This window comes from Syngnathoides biaculeatus, chromosome 8 (genome assembly GCF_019802595.1).
Source record: "Syngnathoides biaculeatus isolate LvHL_M chromosome 8, ASM1980259v1, whole genome shotgun sequence".
Lineage (NCBI taxonomy): Eukaryota > Metazoa > Chordata > Actinopteri > Syngnathiformes > Syngnathidae > Syngnathoides > Syngnathoides biaculeatus.
In genome coordinates, this window is record NC_084647.1 from 8,344,242 (window position 1) to 8,358,461 (window position 14,220).

Below are 14,220 nucleotides of genomic sequence, written 5' to 3' on the forward strand. Positions count from 1 at the left end.
GAGCGCCCCCGACACGTCCGCCGCGTTTGCGTCGGAGCGCATGTTAGCAATTACAGCGGCGCACTTGGAAGAGTTCTGAAGATTGAGGTCGGGTTGCCTTCGGTTCTTCCTCGCTTGGGTGAAAAACGAATTCTCAGCTTGTCAACCTTTTTGCTCTGGAACAAACAAGATAAACGCACGATGAGAGTTTTCCTGACCATCCTGTGACTTTTCTGACTCAAATGTTCCGTTCTCTTCTCGCGTAGATTCTTTGGGACCACTTTGGGGGAAAAGTTGCCCAAAAAGCCAAATCCGTCCAGTATTTGGATGAAGCACGCAGATCCGCTGAGCTTAATACGGAAGCAGTCGTCCTCTGTGTCGGGTAAAACTATTTTCACCCTCCCCCATCACTGCCATCGTGCCACTTTGGGCCTGGCACTGCCATCTGAGGGCTCTGCGCTACACGTGATGACCGTTGGAAGAGAAAGTTCTTGCGTTCTGGCGCCTGTTTTGGTTCATTTCAAACGGTTTAGAATTTATTATATTTTTTTTTTCCACAATCGCGCCGGTTTAACTTTTGTGACTGCGACGTAGTAAGCAAAAGTTTTGCTCGCTCACTCGAATCTGTCCACGTTTGGACAGATTATAAAAAATGATTGAGACCTTGTTGCAAATGGATGCGACGGACGATTCGGGTTTTGCCCCCCCCCCCCCCCCCGAGGGTGCTCCAAACTGTGTTCAGTCGTGCTTTTGTGGTTCCCCTTCAACCGTGATCGTGTTCTAGCCCAAAATATTCATATGAATCTCACCATGCACTGAAAGTCAGGCTGCGTCCATGAAGGGATGCAACGCCGGCGCTGTTCTTTGTGTAATGCTGTGATGTTGTGCACTATAATAGGAACAGGGCCTGGAAGCGGACTCTTATTTTGAAAGGCGGCACGTTCTCTGGCATTTATTCTTTGTCCTTCTTTTCAACACTATTAATGGTATAGGGGATTGGGTATTTAAAGGGCAAGTGTCATCCCTGTAAATGTTCTAAAATCGATATTGAGATGTAGAATACATAAGATAAGATTATTCACTTCAATGTCTACACGAAAAAATAAATACGAGCAGAGAGCGCGTCAAAGTTGCGGAAGTGTCATTCGACATTCAAGTGGTAGCCATATTGCCTGCATCTTCTGTCTGTGATGTCACACCGGGATGTTCGCCATTGAAAACACGCTGTGGCCCCTACTGTAGGACACGCCCCTTCAGACGCGGAAGCTCTTTTCACAACCGAGTGAAGTGTTTGGGGGCAATATTACCCCGTGTTTTCGAGCCATATTTAGATGACATGCGGATCACGGGCCGTACCACCTCCCCGCCCTAGCCGCCTCTCCCACTTCACCACAAAACATGATTTTGCCGTTTATGGCTTTTTGGGATTTGTTTTCGAGAAGAAGCAGGAAGTGACGTCCACGGCGGGACCGCCCTCAAGTGAAGTCGTTTGTTTCTATTGGTTTCACCTCCCGGAAGGTCGCTCGTTGTTCCGCCGGCTTCGGCAAAGGCTGCGCGCCGGGCTCGCGGATGGCGGCGGCAATGAACGACGCTGGCGACAATGGCGCACTCAGCCGTAAAGCGACATGATAAGCCACCTCGGTGCCGAAAACGAGCCGCGATGGCTCATCTCCGCCTCGGAAGTGGACCGGACTCGGCTCCCTCTCTTTTTCGGGCCACGATTTCTCGTGTCTTGGCTGCTACCTTTGACGATGCTGCTTCTGGATTCTTGATATTTACAGCTGAGAACGTGACGCTTTTTTCTCTCTCTCTCTCTCTCTCTCTCGCTAATTTGTGGGTGAGGGCATGTTAATGTGTGCGGGTGCTTTCAATCAACGATTTCTCCAGTTAAGTAAACTCGGCAAATGCGTCGAAACGGACGCTAGCAAAGCCTTCTGCGGTTGCGCCTTTTCATTGCCGTGTTTGCGTTCGATAGAAGGAGATCCGAACTTGTTTCCATATCACTGAGAACATTCTCAATTGTTAATGTTCTCGCAATTGTCTCGGCATATAAATAGTTTGTGGGTCGTTGATCCGCCCAATTAGTCGACTCGTTAGCATCCTCGTCATGTCTAATTTATCCTTGATGAATATTCAAAATGAAAATTCATCATCTGCCGGCTCCACGCTCAATTTTAACCGTGCAAAGTCTATGAAATACTGCATGGCTTTTCGAGTGTGTAGAGGTGCGAGTACCCCCCCCCCCCACCCCACCCCAATGTGTGCGATGGCCATCCCTGGGGGCGCCGATCGGGTCGATACCCATGTAGGACGCGGCGTCCGGTGATGGCGGCGTATAAATTGCGGGGCTCGTGCCTCCGTTTCCTGTTTCCTGCCGGAGAGGCCCTGAGAGGAGGTTTCTGGAGAGCGGCCGAACGGAACTTTTCAAGCTCTCCGAGTCCTTCAGAACCTCGGGTGACAACCCTAACCCGAACCCTCCTCCCCCCCCCACTCCCCGCATCAGAATTTTGCGCACAAAGGGTAAGCCCGACGGATTCAACTTTGATTGTTCCCTTTTTCTGCTTTGCTGAATTTGCAGAAGGCCACATTGAAGTTCTGGTTCTGTGACTCTTTGGACCGCTCGGAGAGTTTGGGCATCAAGCTCAAAGCGGCATCCAGTTGTTTCATTTTGGAGCTCCAAAAGGTTCCGGAGCGAACGTCTCCGTGTCTCTGTATGTAGGCCACAAAACGGAACGTGTTGCCGGATCGATCGCTGAGCTTTGATCAAAAGCAGGTCAACGCATTTCGTAAAGAGTGCGAGCGGCGATGACGTCGCGCCCCAAAGCTGCCGATAACGACGACTGCTTGGGGAAATTTTAAAGACAAGTTAACGCATCGCAAGGAGGATTTTGTCAATTGTTCGGTCCGGTTTTTATATTTTGCTGCATCTTTCAGTGGCTTGAATAGAAACCAGAACGCTGGACATTTTGCTTTGATTTGACGATTTCACTTGTCGCACCTTCCTCTCACTCTGGTTCTCCGACCCCGGTGGTCCCGACGTTTCCCTTCCCCACTCAAATATGCCCCCCACCCCACCGCCCTGCTTTCTCCCTTCGGGGTGGAGATTGCAGGGATCGCTTCAGGCCCGACTCGCAATGGAGGACAGCGACCACGAATTTCCGTCTTCATCTGACGAGCGCGACTGCTGTCCCGTCCCCCCGAATCCCAGCGGGGACCGACCCGCCGACCAGGTACCCGCTCGCTTCCTGGCTCGTCACTCGCGCCGCCGGTGTACAAGACCCGTCGGGGGCGTTGAGTGTTCATTATCGCCACCGTTCGTTCGTTAGTTCTTCAAGCAAGGTGGCAAAAAGTCACATGAAGCGATTTCCACTCGGGCCTTAAGCGGCTTGTAAGTGAGCCAAAGACGAAGCCGTTCAGTTTTTGTTCAAATCGGATACAAATGGGGTATATTTTTAGGGTTCGGGTTTGTTTTGGCTGGGACGGTACTGCCCACCATGTCGTCGTCGTCGTTTTACGATTGTTTTGCCTCGGCAGAACCCGCCCGCACTCTGCTGAGAATCATTCTGGCAATCTTCATAAAACTGACACGGCAAGATCATAAAAGTGAAAATGAAATGAGATGAAATGGCTTCAAAGGTTCTCTCACGGACCCTTCGTGCCAGCGAGCCCTCAGAATTTGGTAACTGGATCCTCGTCCACCAGAAAATACTTTTCACCGAGTTTGGACATGAAAAATCATTTTCGTTGTTTTTGTTCACGTGTCATATTCTGGTTTGGACGACTGGTAAATTTGGACTTGTTGTGGTTGCTGGAAGCTTTCATCCAAATTATACCGAGGTATAAGTTTTTGTCGCGTGCCGTGCATCTCTGTAAAATGACTTTCTCTATTTGACCGACTAAACTAACGAAGCGGCGCTTGTTCTTTGGGCACCGCCACCAAGTTAATGTCGTCACTTGGCGTCTCCCACCACCTTGGCCCTCTTTGTGCCCCCCCCCCACCCGCATCCGACACGTTTAGCATTGGAGCCACTCCGACGACTCCGAGGTGGAGAACATTATGCAAGAGCCTCGCCGTCACGTCGAAGGTGACGGCCTCGGGCGCGACGGCGGTGGCGGTCCGCAGCCCCGACTCGACGACCGGGAGGCTTCCGATCCCGACGGGGAAGCCGAGGGCCGAGACCGCCCTCGCAGCCCGTCCCGCTTGCGCCCCCCTGCGGCCGTCGGGGCCCGTTCGGATTCGGGTTCAGGTTCAGAGCCCACCTTGCCTCTGAGCGTGGAGTTTGACTTGCCCTTCCCGGTCAGCCCCTCCAGGCCCAAAAGCCCGTGGGCCCGTTTTGACCCTTACAGCAATACCGAGGTAACGTGAAGGGCTGCACAAACGTTTGTGTGTAGTTAGTTTTGAGATGATGTTTGTTATTTTTGTTCTGCTGGGACAGGAAGTGACGGCTGCTTTGTGCTTCTGGTACTGCTGAGCTTGCGTTGATTTATTCACAGCGCCTAGATGATCTTTTAATGGGTCAACCCATTTCAGCGCGCACGTCTCTCTATGTAATATCCTTTTTTTTTTTTTTTCCATCATCTTTTTATTTTTTTTTCCCTCAGGATCAGGACAAGGAATACGTCGGTTTTGCGACACTCCCCAACCAGGTGCACCGCAAATCAGTCAAGAAAGGATTTGACTTCACACTGATGGTGGCAGGTAAAGCCTCGAATGAACTCATCAAGGAGCGACCTTTGACCTCGAGCCCACACCAAACTCAATGTTTCACCTTGCCTGGCTTCTCGCAGGCGAGTCTGGCCTTGGAAAATCCACCCTGGTCAACAGTCTTTTCCTGACAGATCTCTACAAAGACCGCAAGCTGCTCAATGCCGAAGGTGAGCGCCGCACAGCACCGTCGGACGGGAACGAGACACCCCTGTACGTACTTCAGGAGAAGGAGACGCACTCCACACGTCACGATGACAAAGTGCAGTGAAACCTCGGTTCTCGAACGTCCCCGTTTTCGGACAAATTGGTTTTCGAACAAAATTCGGTACTCGAACGCCCCCCACAAAACCCGTAAATGACATATTGCGCGCGGCCTGACCGGCTGACCCACTTTGTTGTGAATTCCCATGCCGCCGAAAGAAAAACGGGAATAACATAATGCTGCGCGGCGCAAGCAGCTGACCCACCCACGACGCGCTATGTTATTGGCAATTCGAAGGCCCCCCCCCCCCCCCTCCCGAACAAAAATGAAAATGACATAACGCGCGGTAGGAAAGTTGCTTGTTTAGTTATTCTGCACTTTTGTTAATAAAAAAAAAAAAAAAGTTTGCAAGGCCGGGGGTCGAGTCGCTACAGATACGGCGATGCGCTCCTAGCTCGAGCGTACTCTACTACTAAAGCATACATTTGAAGCGAAAAATAAATATTTCTGAAATTATTTCACGATATAAAGTATTAAACAATACATGTATTTCTACTATGCAGTTTATCATCAGGAAAAGCTAAAAAAAATGCTTTAAAAAGCCTCATTTTTTAGACTTGGAACGCATTATTTCTTTTTGCATTCATTGTAATGGGAAACATCGATTCGGTTTTTGAACAAATCACTTCTCGAACCGTTTTCTGGAACAGGTTGTGGTGGAGAACCGAGGCATCACTGTATAGTATTGCTGGTTTCTACCCCAACTCCACGCAGAGTATTGTTGATCCACATTCCAACTATTATTTTCAATTACATATTTACTGTAAATCATGCAAAATCTTTGTAGTACAAATACATGAGACCAGAAAAAAAAACCTTTCAAAACATTTTCTACAGCCTGACCTATGTATATTACTGCACACCAGATATTTTTCCATTTTACGCACTCCCACTGCTGGGACTATGAAAAGGGCGTATCCAATACTTTGATGTGATATCTTGAGAACGTCAACTCAGCGTCGCGCCGACGACCTCCGCCAAAGCTCAACTGTCGGGTGAAATCATATTCATGATTATTTCTTTTTTTCCGTTCATTGCGATTGCGAACATCGATTCGGTTTTCGAACAAATCACTTCTCGAAGCGTTTTCTGGAACGGATTGTGGTCGAGAAACGAGGCGTCGCTGTACCGGAATGTCAATTTTCTCTAAAAAAAAAAAAAAACGAGCGAGCTGAAGTCGTCTTTATCGTGGAATAGCACGACAAACCGTGCGGTAAACGGTACGGCCTTGTTTTTCGGGGCGATCGCTAATAACGGCATGTGAAGCCGAGTGGGTAGCAGTCGAAGGGGGATTGTGAGAAAATCGAGAGAGAATTTGCGCTTTTTGGTGGTGATGGACTTTGTGCCGCCATCTTGTAGAGCGAATCACGCAAACGGTCGAAATCACCAAGCACACCGTGGACATAGAAGAGAAAGGCGTCAAACTGAAGCTGACCATCGTGGACACTCCGGGCTTTGGCGACGCCGTCAACAACGCAGAATGGTAAAGCGCACACGGATGTTTTTTTTGGGGGGGGGGGGGGGGGGTTTGTGTACTTGGCGTCCCCTCACACGCAGCACGTGTCCCCCCCCCCCCAGCTGGAAGCCGGTGGCCGACTACATCGACCAGCAGTTTGAGCAGTACTTCAGGGATGAGAGCGGCCTCAATCGCAAAAACATCCAGGACAACCGCGTGCACTGCTGCGTCTACTTCATCTCCCCCTTCGGGCACGGGTAGGGTGAAGCTACGCCACGCCCCCGCCCCCGCCCCCGCCCCCCACGATCACGGTTGACCCATTTGTCCGCGCTCACAACCACCGGCTGACTGACGTCCATTCCGAACGAAGTCTCGGCTTCCGTTTGGGCTGCACTTCTTTCACTTTCCGACTCTTAAATAAGAAATGCGGCGAGATGTTGTCGGCCCCTCCCCCTTTGGGGTCAACGCCGTTCCACGCGAGCTCGCTCGCTCGCAAAGCATCGCCGCTTTCCAGGCTTCTCAAAGCCGCGGCGGCTGCGCAACATTTGGCGCTGATGGCGGCGAGCGAGAGCGAATCGTCCCCACTCGCTCGGACTTGGTTCACGCCGCTGTCGTCGTGTCTCTCGGCAGCCTTCGGCCGCTGGATGTGGAATTCATGAAAGCCCTGCACGAGAAGGTCAACATCGTCCCGGTGTTGGCCAAAGCGGACACGCTCACCCCGGGCGAGGTCAAGAAGAAGAAAATGAAGGTGCCGTGTTTCCCTCCCGGCCGGTCTTTTGTCCTTTTTGGTTTCTGAGCATTTCTCGTCTCGTCTCCTGCAGATCAGAGAGGAGATCGAGCTCTACGGCATTAAGATCTACCAGTTCCCCGACTGCGACTCTGACGAGGACGACGACTTCAAGCAGCAGGACCACGAGCTGAAGGTGCGAGTCCGGCTCAACGTTCCGATGACGATGATGCGAGCGGCGATGCAACGATCGTACAGTGGCGCCGCGTTGATGATGACTGAAATAAAACAAAACGAGGGTCAAGCTGCTCTTGATTTAGCAATCGTGAGGCAGCCTTCCTCCTCCTCCTCCTCCTCCTCCTCCTCCTCGAGCGCATCCTAATCCGTCGTCTTTTTCCGGCAGTCTCTCCAAAAATGTGCGGAGGCAGAAACGGGGGAGGAAGACCTTCTATTGCCTGGACACCTTGCTTAAAAAAAAAAAAAAAAAAGAACTTTAGGACCCAAATCCTGCAGAAATTCTATTGTTCTGTGGAAATTCTATAGGAAATCACGGCCAAAGTTCGATAGAATTCCATAGATTTCTGTAGAATTTCTATAGAAATTTTTTTAGCACGGACAGATTCATAAAAGGTGTGTTCTTGTCCATGTCTCGGTCTGGGATTGATGACTCGGTTTTTGTGGACAGTTTGGCTGAATGTCCCATCGCTTTTGTCCTCTTTTGAATCCCCCTCCACCCAAAAAAAAAACCCAAGCAAAATTCAAAACTCACGGTTTATAAAAGAGTAAATGCAAATGCAGTCAAAAGTGCAACACTGCTGAATTGTAGTTTCTTCGTCGTACCGCCAGGGGGAGCCGCACAGCATCATACTGTGACGTCTTTCCGGAAGCACACTAACGGCTGAATGATGCCGCTTGTCCCAAACAGGAAAGCATTCCGTTCGCCGTCATCGGCAGCAACACAGTGGTGGAAGCCAAAGGAAAGCGGGTGCGGGGTCGTCTGTACCCTTGGGGGATTGTAGAAGGTGAGGAACACCCCGACCTCTCTTTGAACCATCGGAGGCGGCGGCAGCGGCGGCCTAAAACCTCTCGTTCGTCTTCGCACGGCTTCTTCGGCAGTCGAGAACGGCGCGCACTGTGACTTTGTGAAGTTGAGGAACATGCTGGTTCGGACTCACATGCAGGACCTGAAGGACGTGACCCGGGAGACCCACTACGAGAACTACCGAGCCCACTGCATCCAGAGCATGACCCGCATGGTGGTGAAGGAGCGCAACCGGAAGTAGGAATCGCCGACATATTTGCGGTCAAACTTTAACGCGGGCGATTCTTCACACTCGCGTCGTCGTCATTTATTCTTTCGGTCGCGTGCTGATATTTATCTTTTGCCGTAAGATTTCCGGGGGCCCCCAAACGCCCCATGACCACTAATTGACAGCAATGGATCTTAAGCTCCGCCCCCCCCCCTAGCAACAGTTGCCATTCCCCACAATCTTCCAAAATGGCGACTGAACAGAACAGGTTTGAACTGGATCCTCTGTCGCCTATTCCAGATAATATTGCGATAAAATGCGTCAGACTTGTCCAAGAGAGTTCTACCGAGAGGTCTCAACTATTTTTACGCGAGAATATGTACACGGAATGAAGATTTTGGACGCGGCGGGACGCAATGTCAGAGTTACAGCAAAACGAAAAAAGTTTGACACCTCACAGACTTCGTTTTGAAATCCAACAGGATCAAATTGTGGAATCGTACTCTGCGTGTGAGTACTTTTTACTTGGAAAGCTCACCAGTAATATCGTTGTAGTCTTTAGAAGGGAGTGGTTGAATTCATAATGGAACCCGGTGCTTTGTCTTCAAAGTCCGATGTGATACAAAGCGACATTTCTCTTGCACGACGTGGCGCTTTTACCGATCCCTAAATCGACTTTTCGGCGTAAAACACGACACACTTCGTTCGGCAGGTCAGTGGTACGCTAACAAAGTGAAAGTTGTTCTCCTGCACTGATAATAATTCAAAGTCAGAGAAGTTACTTCTCCCTCACTTACCCTCGAACAAACAAGCCTCGTGTTTGTTGATATTGTCCACGTTTAGTTGTACGTGCGCTCTTCCGCTAGCGTTAATCCATCGTCGACACTCGGTCAACCGGCTTTGGGAAATGAATCAAGCGGGCGGGCCCCTTGTAAGCTAGCAGGCGCATCTGAGGACCATTTCCTTCGTAGCGTTAACTTTTCCAAGCGCACGCTACTGGCAATCAGCTTTGCTTGTGGGACAATATGGCGAGAGGGGCGTGTCAAGACAGAGCAGCTATCTGATTGGCTATTATTGACCGAGTCGGAAAGGTCCATTCTCATTGTTTTAATCCGGGTTAAAAAGGCCTCGGGACCCGTTTCGAGCGCTCGTCCTCAACTTCTCACGGCGCGTTCGCGGACTTGATTGAGGCTCGGCCAGCAAAATTTTGCTCCGCTGTGAGGAATCTTCGGCGTCGTTATTCCCGTAGCGAGGACAAAAGCGAGAAGAAAGCGACTGACAGCTTTCAACCTTTTTCCCGGCGACACTGAACATGTGGAACTAAGATTTGTCATATTTAAGTTCCCCTGTGATCTTTTGGGAGGAGCGTATCGAGCACGTGAGCCGACGCGATGGCGCGTTTCGGACGCTGACGTGTAAACGTTTGTGTGTAGTAAGCTGACCAGGGAGAGCGGCACCGACTTCCCCATCCCCGCCGTCAGCGACGACGCCGCCGCCGACAGCCAGACGGAGAAGCTGATCCGGGAGAAAGACGAGGAGGTACGGCCCGGCCAGCCTCAAACGGAGTCGCGTTACCTTCCGGGCGATCGCGAGCCGCAGGAGGAGGAGGAGGAGGCCCGCTCGCATCTGCAGGACGAGGCCCTTTAAGTGTGCCCACAAACAAGGCTTTTTTGCGTCCTGGGCCGCAATCTCTCACTTTTCTGTATTTTTTTTTTTTTTAATCTACAACTACTTTTACTTTCTTCTTCTCTCCCGATTGTTATAAATGACAATCCGACTTTATTTATCTTGTGATTGGTTGCATTGTGTGGTGATTGGTCCATTTCTCATTGGCCGCTTTGTCACTGGTGTTGTCTTTACTCTCCTTTTTTTTTTCTTCCAACTTTCTCACCGTTTATGCTCCCACTCGTGTCGTTTTCTCTCTTCTTCTGGGTCATGTCATCACTTTTTCATTTTGTCACTGGCTCACTACGATCTTGTTGATTCTAACTGGTCGTGTCATCGTCGTGCGTGCGTTTCATTGTCCTCGCCGCCGCGAGAAAACGGGCAACATTTTGGCGTCGTCGTGCGCCTGCTCACGCATCTCACGTCCCACTCCGATTTTCAGAAGCCAAATATGAATGTAAGCAAGTCTCGTATAAATAGTTTGTGTCAACAAGGTAAGATTTTTTTTTTTTTTTTTTTAATCATATTGATTACGTTCTAAACATTTTTAATGTGATGATAGTTGTGTGTGAAAAGCACTGAGTGCTAAAGAGTGTCAAAGTATGGAAGTAAATATGTGCCACCAGGATTTGAATTTAAGATGTAAAATGATCACATATTCAATAGGTGTGCTTCAGTGTCACTTTTCAATGCTAACAATTCAATTGGCTGTCGAAAATTCCCCGTCTGTGCCACCAGGCGGGGTCACGTGACGAAGAAAGCGCAACTGCGATTGGCCGGCTGTTCGCTTGGGTGAATTTTAGACCGCCAATTATAGCAACTATTGAAAATGTGATTACGTTTCAATTTCAAATGCTGCTGGCACTCATTGACGACTTCCACATCCAATGTCCATTGACGCACGTGCCGTGCGGATGCCGCTGCCGAGCAAAACCCAACACGGATGCGCCGTCCTGCATTTGTTTGGCGCTTTCGCCTTCGTCATCTGAGTTTGGCTTGGAAAAGGGGAAACCTGACAATTATTATTTCGCCGTGACTAACCGCAGAAAGAGACGCTTAACGTATCTTCCTCACAGTTCCGGCGGCCCGGGTTGAAATCCGGCATGTTCTCACCACGCCTGCGTAGTTTTCCTTCCATAAATCACACGCTAGCTTATTTGAAGACTCTAAAGGTGCGAATGTGAGTTCAAACGCTTGTTTATGTGCCCTACGATTGGCCGGTGGCCAGTTGAGGGTGGACCCCGCCTCCCGCCCGGAGTCAGCTGGGATAGGCTCCAGCGCACCCTCGATCCTAGTGAGGATAAGCGGCACGGAAAACTGATGAGCGCGGAGATAAAGTGCAGTCCGAACACGGCTTAATGAGCTCCGCTACCGTATCGATCGATTCAGTGCAAGTTCTTCACTGCGGACGAGCGTAAACAAATGTGATCCTCTCGGCCCGTTACTTAAGTGGCGCATGGTCCCCCCCCCCCCCCAAAAAAAAAAAAAAAAAAACCTGAAAAATTTGCTCGCGCAGTTTTCCAAATAAGATTCGAAGAATGCTTGCCTCAAGCTGTTTATTGGCTCCTCCTGTTTGACCTTTTCAGTAAAATTGACGCATGAAACAAAATAGTAAACGTATGTCCAGCCGTCCATTTTCTTTGCCGCTTATCCTCACGAGCGTCGCAGGGAGTGCCTAATCCCAACTAACCTGTCGACGGCCAGGAGGCGGGGTACGCCCCGAACTGGTCGCCAGCCAATCGCAGGGCACGTAGAGACTCACAATCACACCTCGGGGCAATTCAGTGTCTCATGTTTTTGCCATGCGGGAGGAAACCGGAGTGAGTGCCCACCCGGAGAAAAGCCACACAGGCGGGGCCACCATCAAACTCGGAACTGTGAACCTAACGCTGTATAAACATGTTTGGACACCAAAATATGTCAAGCAATAATTATTATTGCAAAACGCTCACGGAAATTGCATAAATGTCACAAGAATTAGAAACCTTCAAACAACTGCACAAAAGGAATACGAAGAGCAGGCATCCGCCCTTCTCTGCCTCTTCTCCCTTTATGACGTTGCTTGACCTCAGTGTTGTGCGGCGCGACTTTAAACTCGACCTGCCGAGGAAGAAAAAAAAAAACCATTGCTCGAAAAGACGCGTCAACCGCCAACGTCCACTTGGTGGACGTTCACCGCATTTATTCCAAATGCTGTCGTCAATCAGAGTAGATTTTTTTTTTTTTTTCGTCTCGCGTTATCCACATGAATCCTGTTTCCGCCATCAGGTGACGCCGAGTCTCGTTTCCACGTCGTTGCTTTTTCTTTTGTTTGCGTTGTTGTAGACTTTCTATGGCGCAGGTTTCAAACGCGAGGCCTGGGGGCCAGATCCGGCCCGCCGTATGATTTTTTTTTTTTTTTTATGTGGCCGGCGGAGGCAAATCATGTGTATTTTGTTCAAATCTGCACCAAAATTTCAAATTGTCACATCATAAATGACGACGTTGAGATATTGCAAGCATTTTTGTGCTGGCAAACAATCAACAATAGTTGGAAAAAAACATTCTATAAATTTCACGTGTAAATATGACGATAAGGCAAAAGTTTTTGTCGCTTTCAGAGCCAAAACGTCCCTCAGAGGGGAAACCATAGCGACAATGTGGCCCGGCCACAAAAATGAGTTTGACACCCTCGAAACGAGTCGACATGTCGGTGCGCCGCGGGCGAATGAGGTCACGTGATTTGAAAGGCGGCGGCCTGGTGTTGTTGTTGTTGTTTGGAAAAGGAAAAGGCTCGCCGTGACGACCGCAGTGCGTAATTGCCGTGTTTGTTTTCCCCCGTCAGTTGCGGCGCATGCAGGAGATGCTGCAGAGGATTCAGGACCAAATGCGCACCAAGCGGGACGACTACTGACACAGCGCACGTGTGGCCCTTTGTTGAACTTTCACCTCACCTTCCCGTCCCGTCCCTTTGACCTATGACCTCATCAACCTCATCGGCGCCCATCACGACAAGGACACGACAGGACAAGGTAAGAAAAGCTCCGCTCTGTAAATAGGATTGAAGACGACAATGAGAGACGCTCGACCCCCCCCCCCCAAAAAAAAAAGCCGAAATTCTCTTGAATTTGTCAAATGTTACTTTCAGGTCATGTTTTTCTTCATGGTGCGGGTTAATTTTTTTTCATTTTTTATTTTTCACTATAGGTCAACATGACTGTATAAAGTATTTTTTTTTTAATATGTACGACACCCACAATTTTTTTTTGTCAGATGTTCTCTCGACAATTATTTCGCGACACTGATGTCGAAACTGCAAATTTTGAATGAAGATTGTTTGATTTGATTTCACGTTGAAAATGCCGCCATGTTGTGTTCGTGGTACCGTTTGCAGGCCCATCTCAATAATTTTTTTTTTTTTCGGGAGATTATTTGAAAAGGTGAGCAGACAGCCCATAACTAATTTCTGTTAAATTTTGCTTATGTGATTGGATGTCTTGAATTTAGGCTAATCAAAATGATTTGTGGAATGAATTTAAGTTGAACTTCATGAATTGAAGGTACTAAAAATGAGTTTCAAATTTATTGAGATGCATCAACATATCAGAAAAACTAACTGCCGCATCTTTTTTTTTTTTTTTTTTTTTTTTAATTCCACCGGATCAAAAATACTTTTTGTACCTCCTTGTCAAGAGTTGAAAGGCCAAACGCGTTAATTAGTTTACAACGAGTCGACGGTCGCTCGCGCTTGTCGGAGCCGCACCAAGTTGGCGCTGTTTCTTTGCGTTTGTTGTCAAAGTTATGAATGCGATGTTATTTATGGACATTGAAAGAAAAGTTGAACTCAGTACGGTTAAACATGAGAACGGCGATGGACTTTATTTTTTTTTTTTTTTGTAATAAACAATTTTAGGTGCGCTGTAAAGATGAATAACACCCATTCGAAGTCAGTGATCTTCCTTAGCAAATATTTTTGGAGCTAACATTTTTGATTATCTAAACGTGATTACAAAACCTCATTTGTAATTCAACAGTCAGCTTTTTAGTTTTTTGGTTGTAATGTTTATTTTATACTTTTGAGTGTGTTATAAATTGGATGGATGGCAGGAAAATAATTCTGCTAATAAAATCACAATTCTAACTTCACAGGTCTGTGTATGCGTTCATGTGACAAAAGCTGACTTGAGTACCATT

At 48.7% G+C, this 14,220-nt stretch overlaps 1 protein-coding gene across 2 annotated transcripts; it reads left to right on the forward strand.

Annotated features, from left to right (window-relative positions):
- Nucleotides 1-3,098: 3,098 nt before the first annotated feature.
- On the forward strand, nt 3,099-14,172 carry septin4b (septin 4b). 2 transcript variants are annotated; one of them, XR_009796119.1, is made up of 11 exons: nt 3,099-3,209; nt 4,582-4,678; nt 4,768-4,854; nt 6,309-6,432; nt 6,528-6,662; nt 7,036-7,153; nt 7,227-7,328; nt 8,058-8,154; nt 8,314-8,411; nt 9,816-9,921; nt 12,872-12,906. XR_009796119.1 is itself a non-coding variant. In XM_061827804.1 (11 exons), the coding sequence occupies exons 1-11, from the start codon at nt 3,114-3,116 to the stop codon at nt 12,938-12,940; spliced, it is 1,194 nt and encodes a 397-aa protein (XP_061683788.1). In that variant the 5' UTR covers nt 3,099-3,113; the 3' UTR covers nt 12,941-14,172. The 2 variants fall into 2 exon arrangements, 1 of the variants encoding a protein (XP_061683788.1); XM_061827804.1 differs by having other exon boundaries at nt 8,249-8,411; nt 12,872-14,172.
- The last annotated feature ends 48 nt before the right edge of the window (nt 14,173-14,220 follow it).

Excerpts from the sequence above, each read along its gene's own strand:
- septin4b (XM_061827804.1), top strand. The coding sequence starts at position 3,114 with ATGGAGGACAGCGACCACGAATTTCCGTCTTCATCTGACGAGCGCGAC. Across the intron at positions 4,855-6,308 it reads CAAGCTGCTCAATGCCGAAG|AGCGAATCACGCAAACGGTC; the intron begins GTGAGCGCCGCA and ends GCCATCTTGTAG. Across the intron at positions 6,663-7,035 it reads ATCTCCCCCTTCGGGCACGG|CCTTCGGCCGCTGGATGTGG; the intron begins GTAGGGTGAAGC and ends GTCTCTCGGCAG.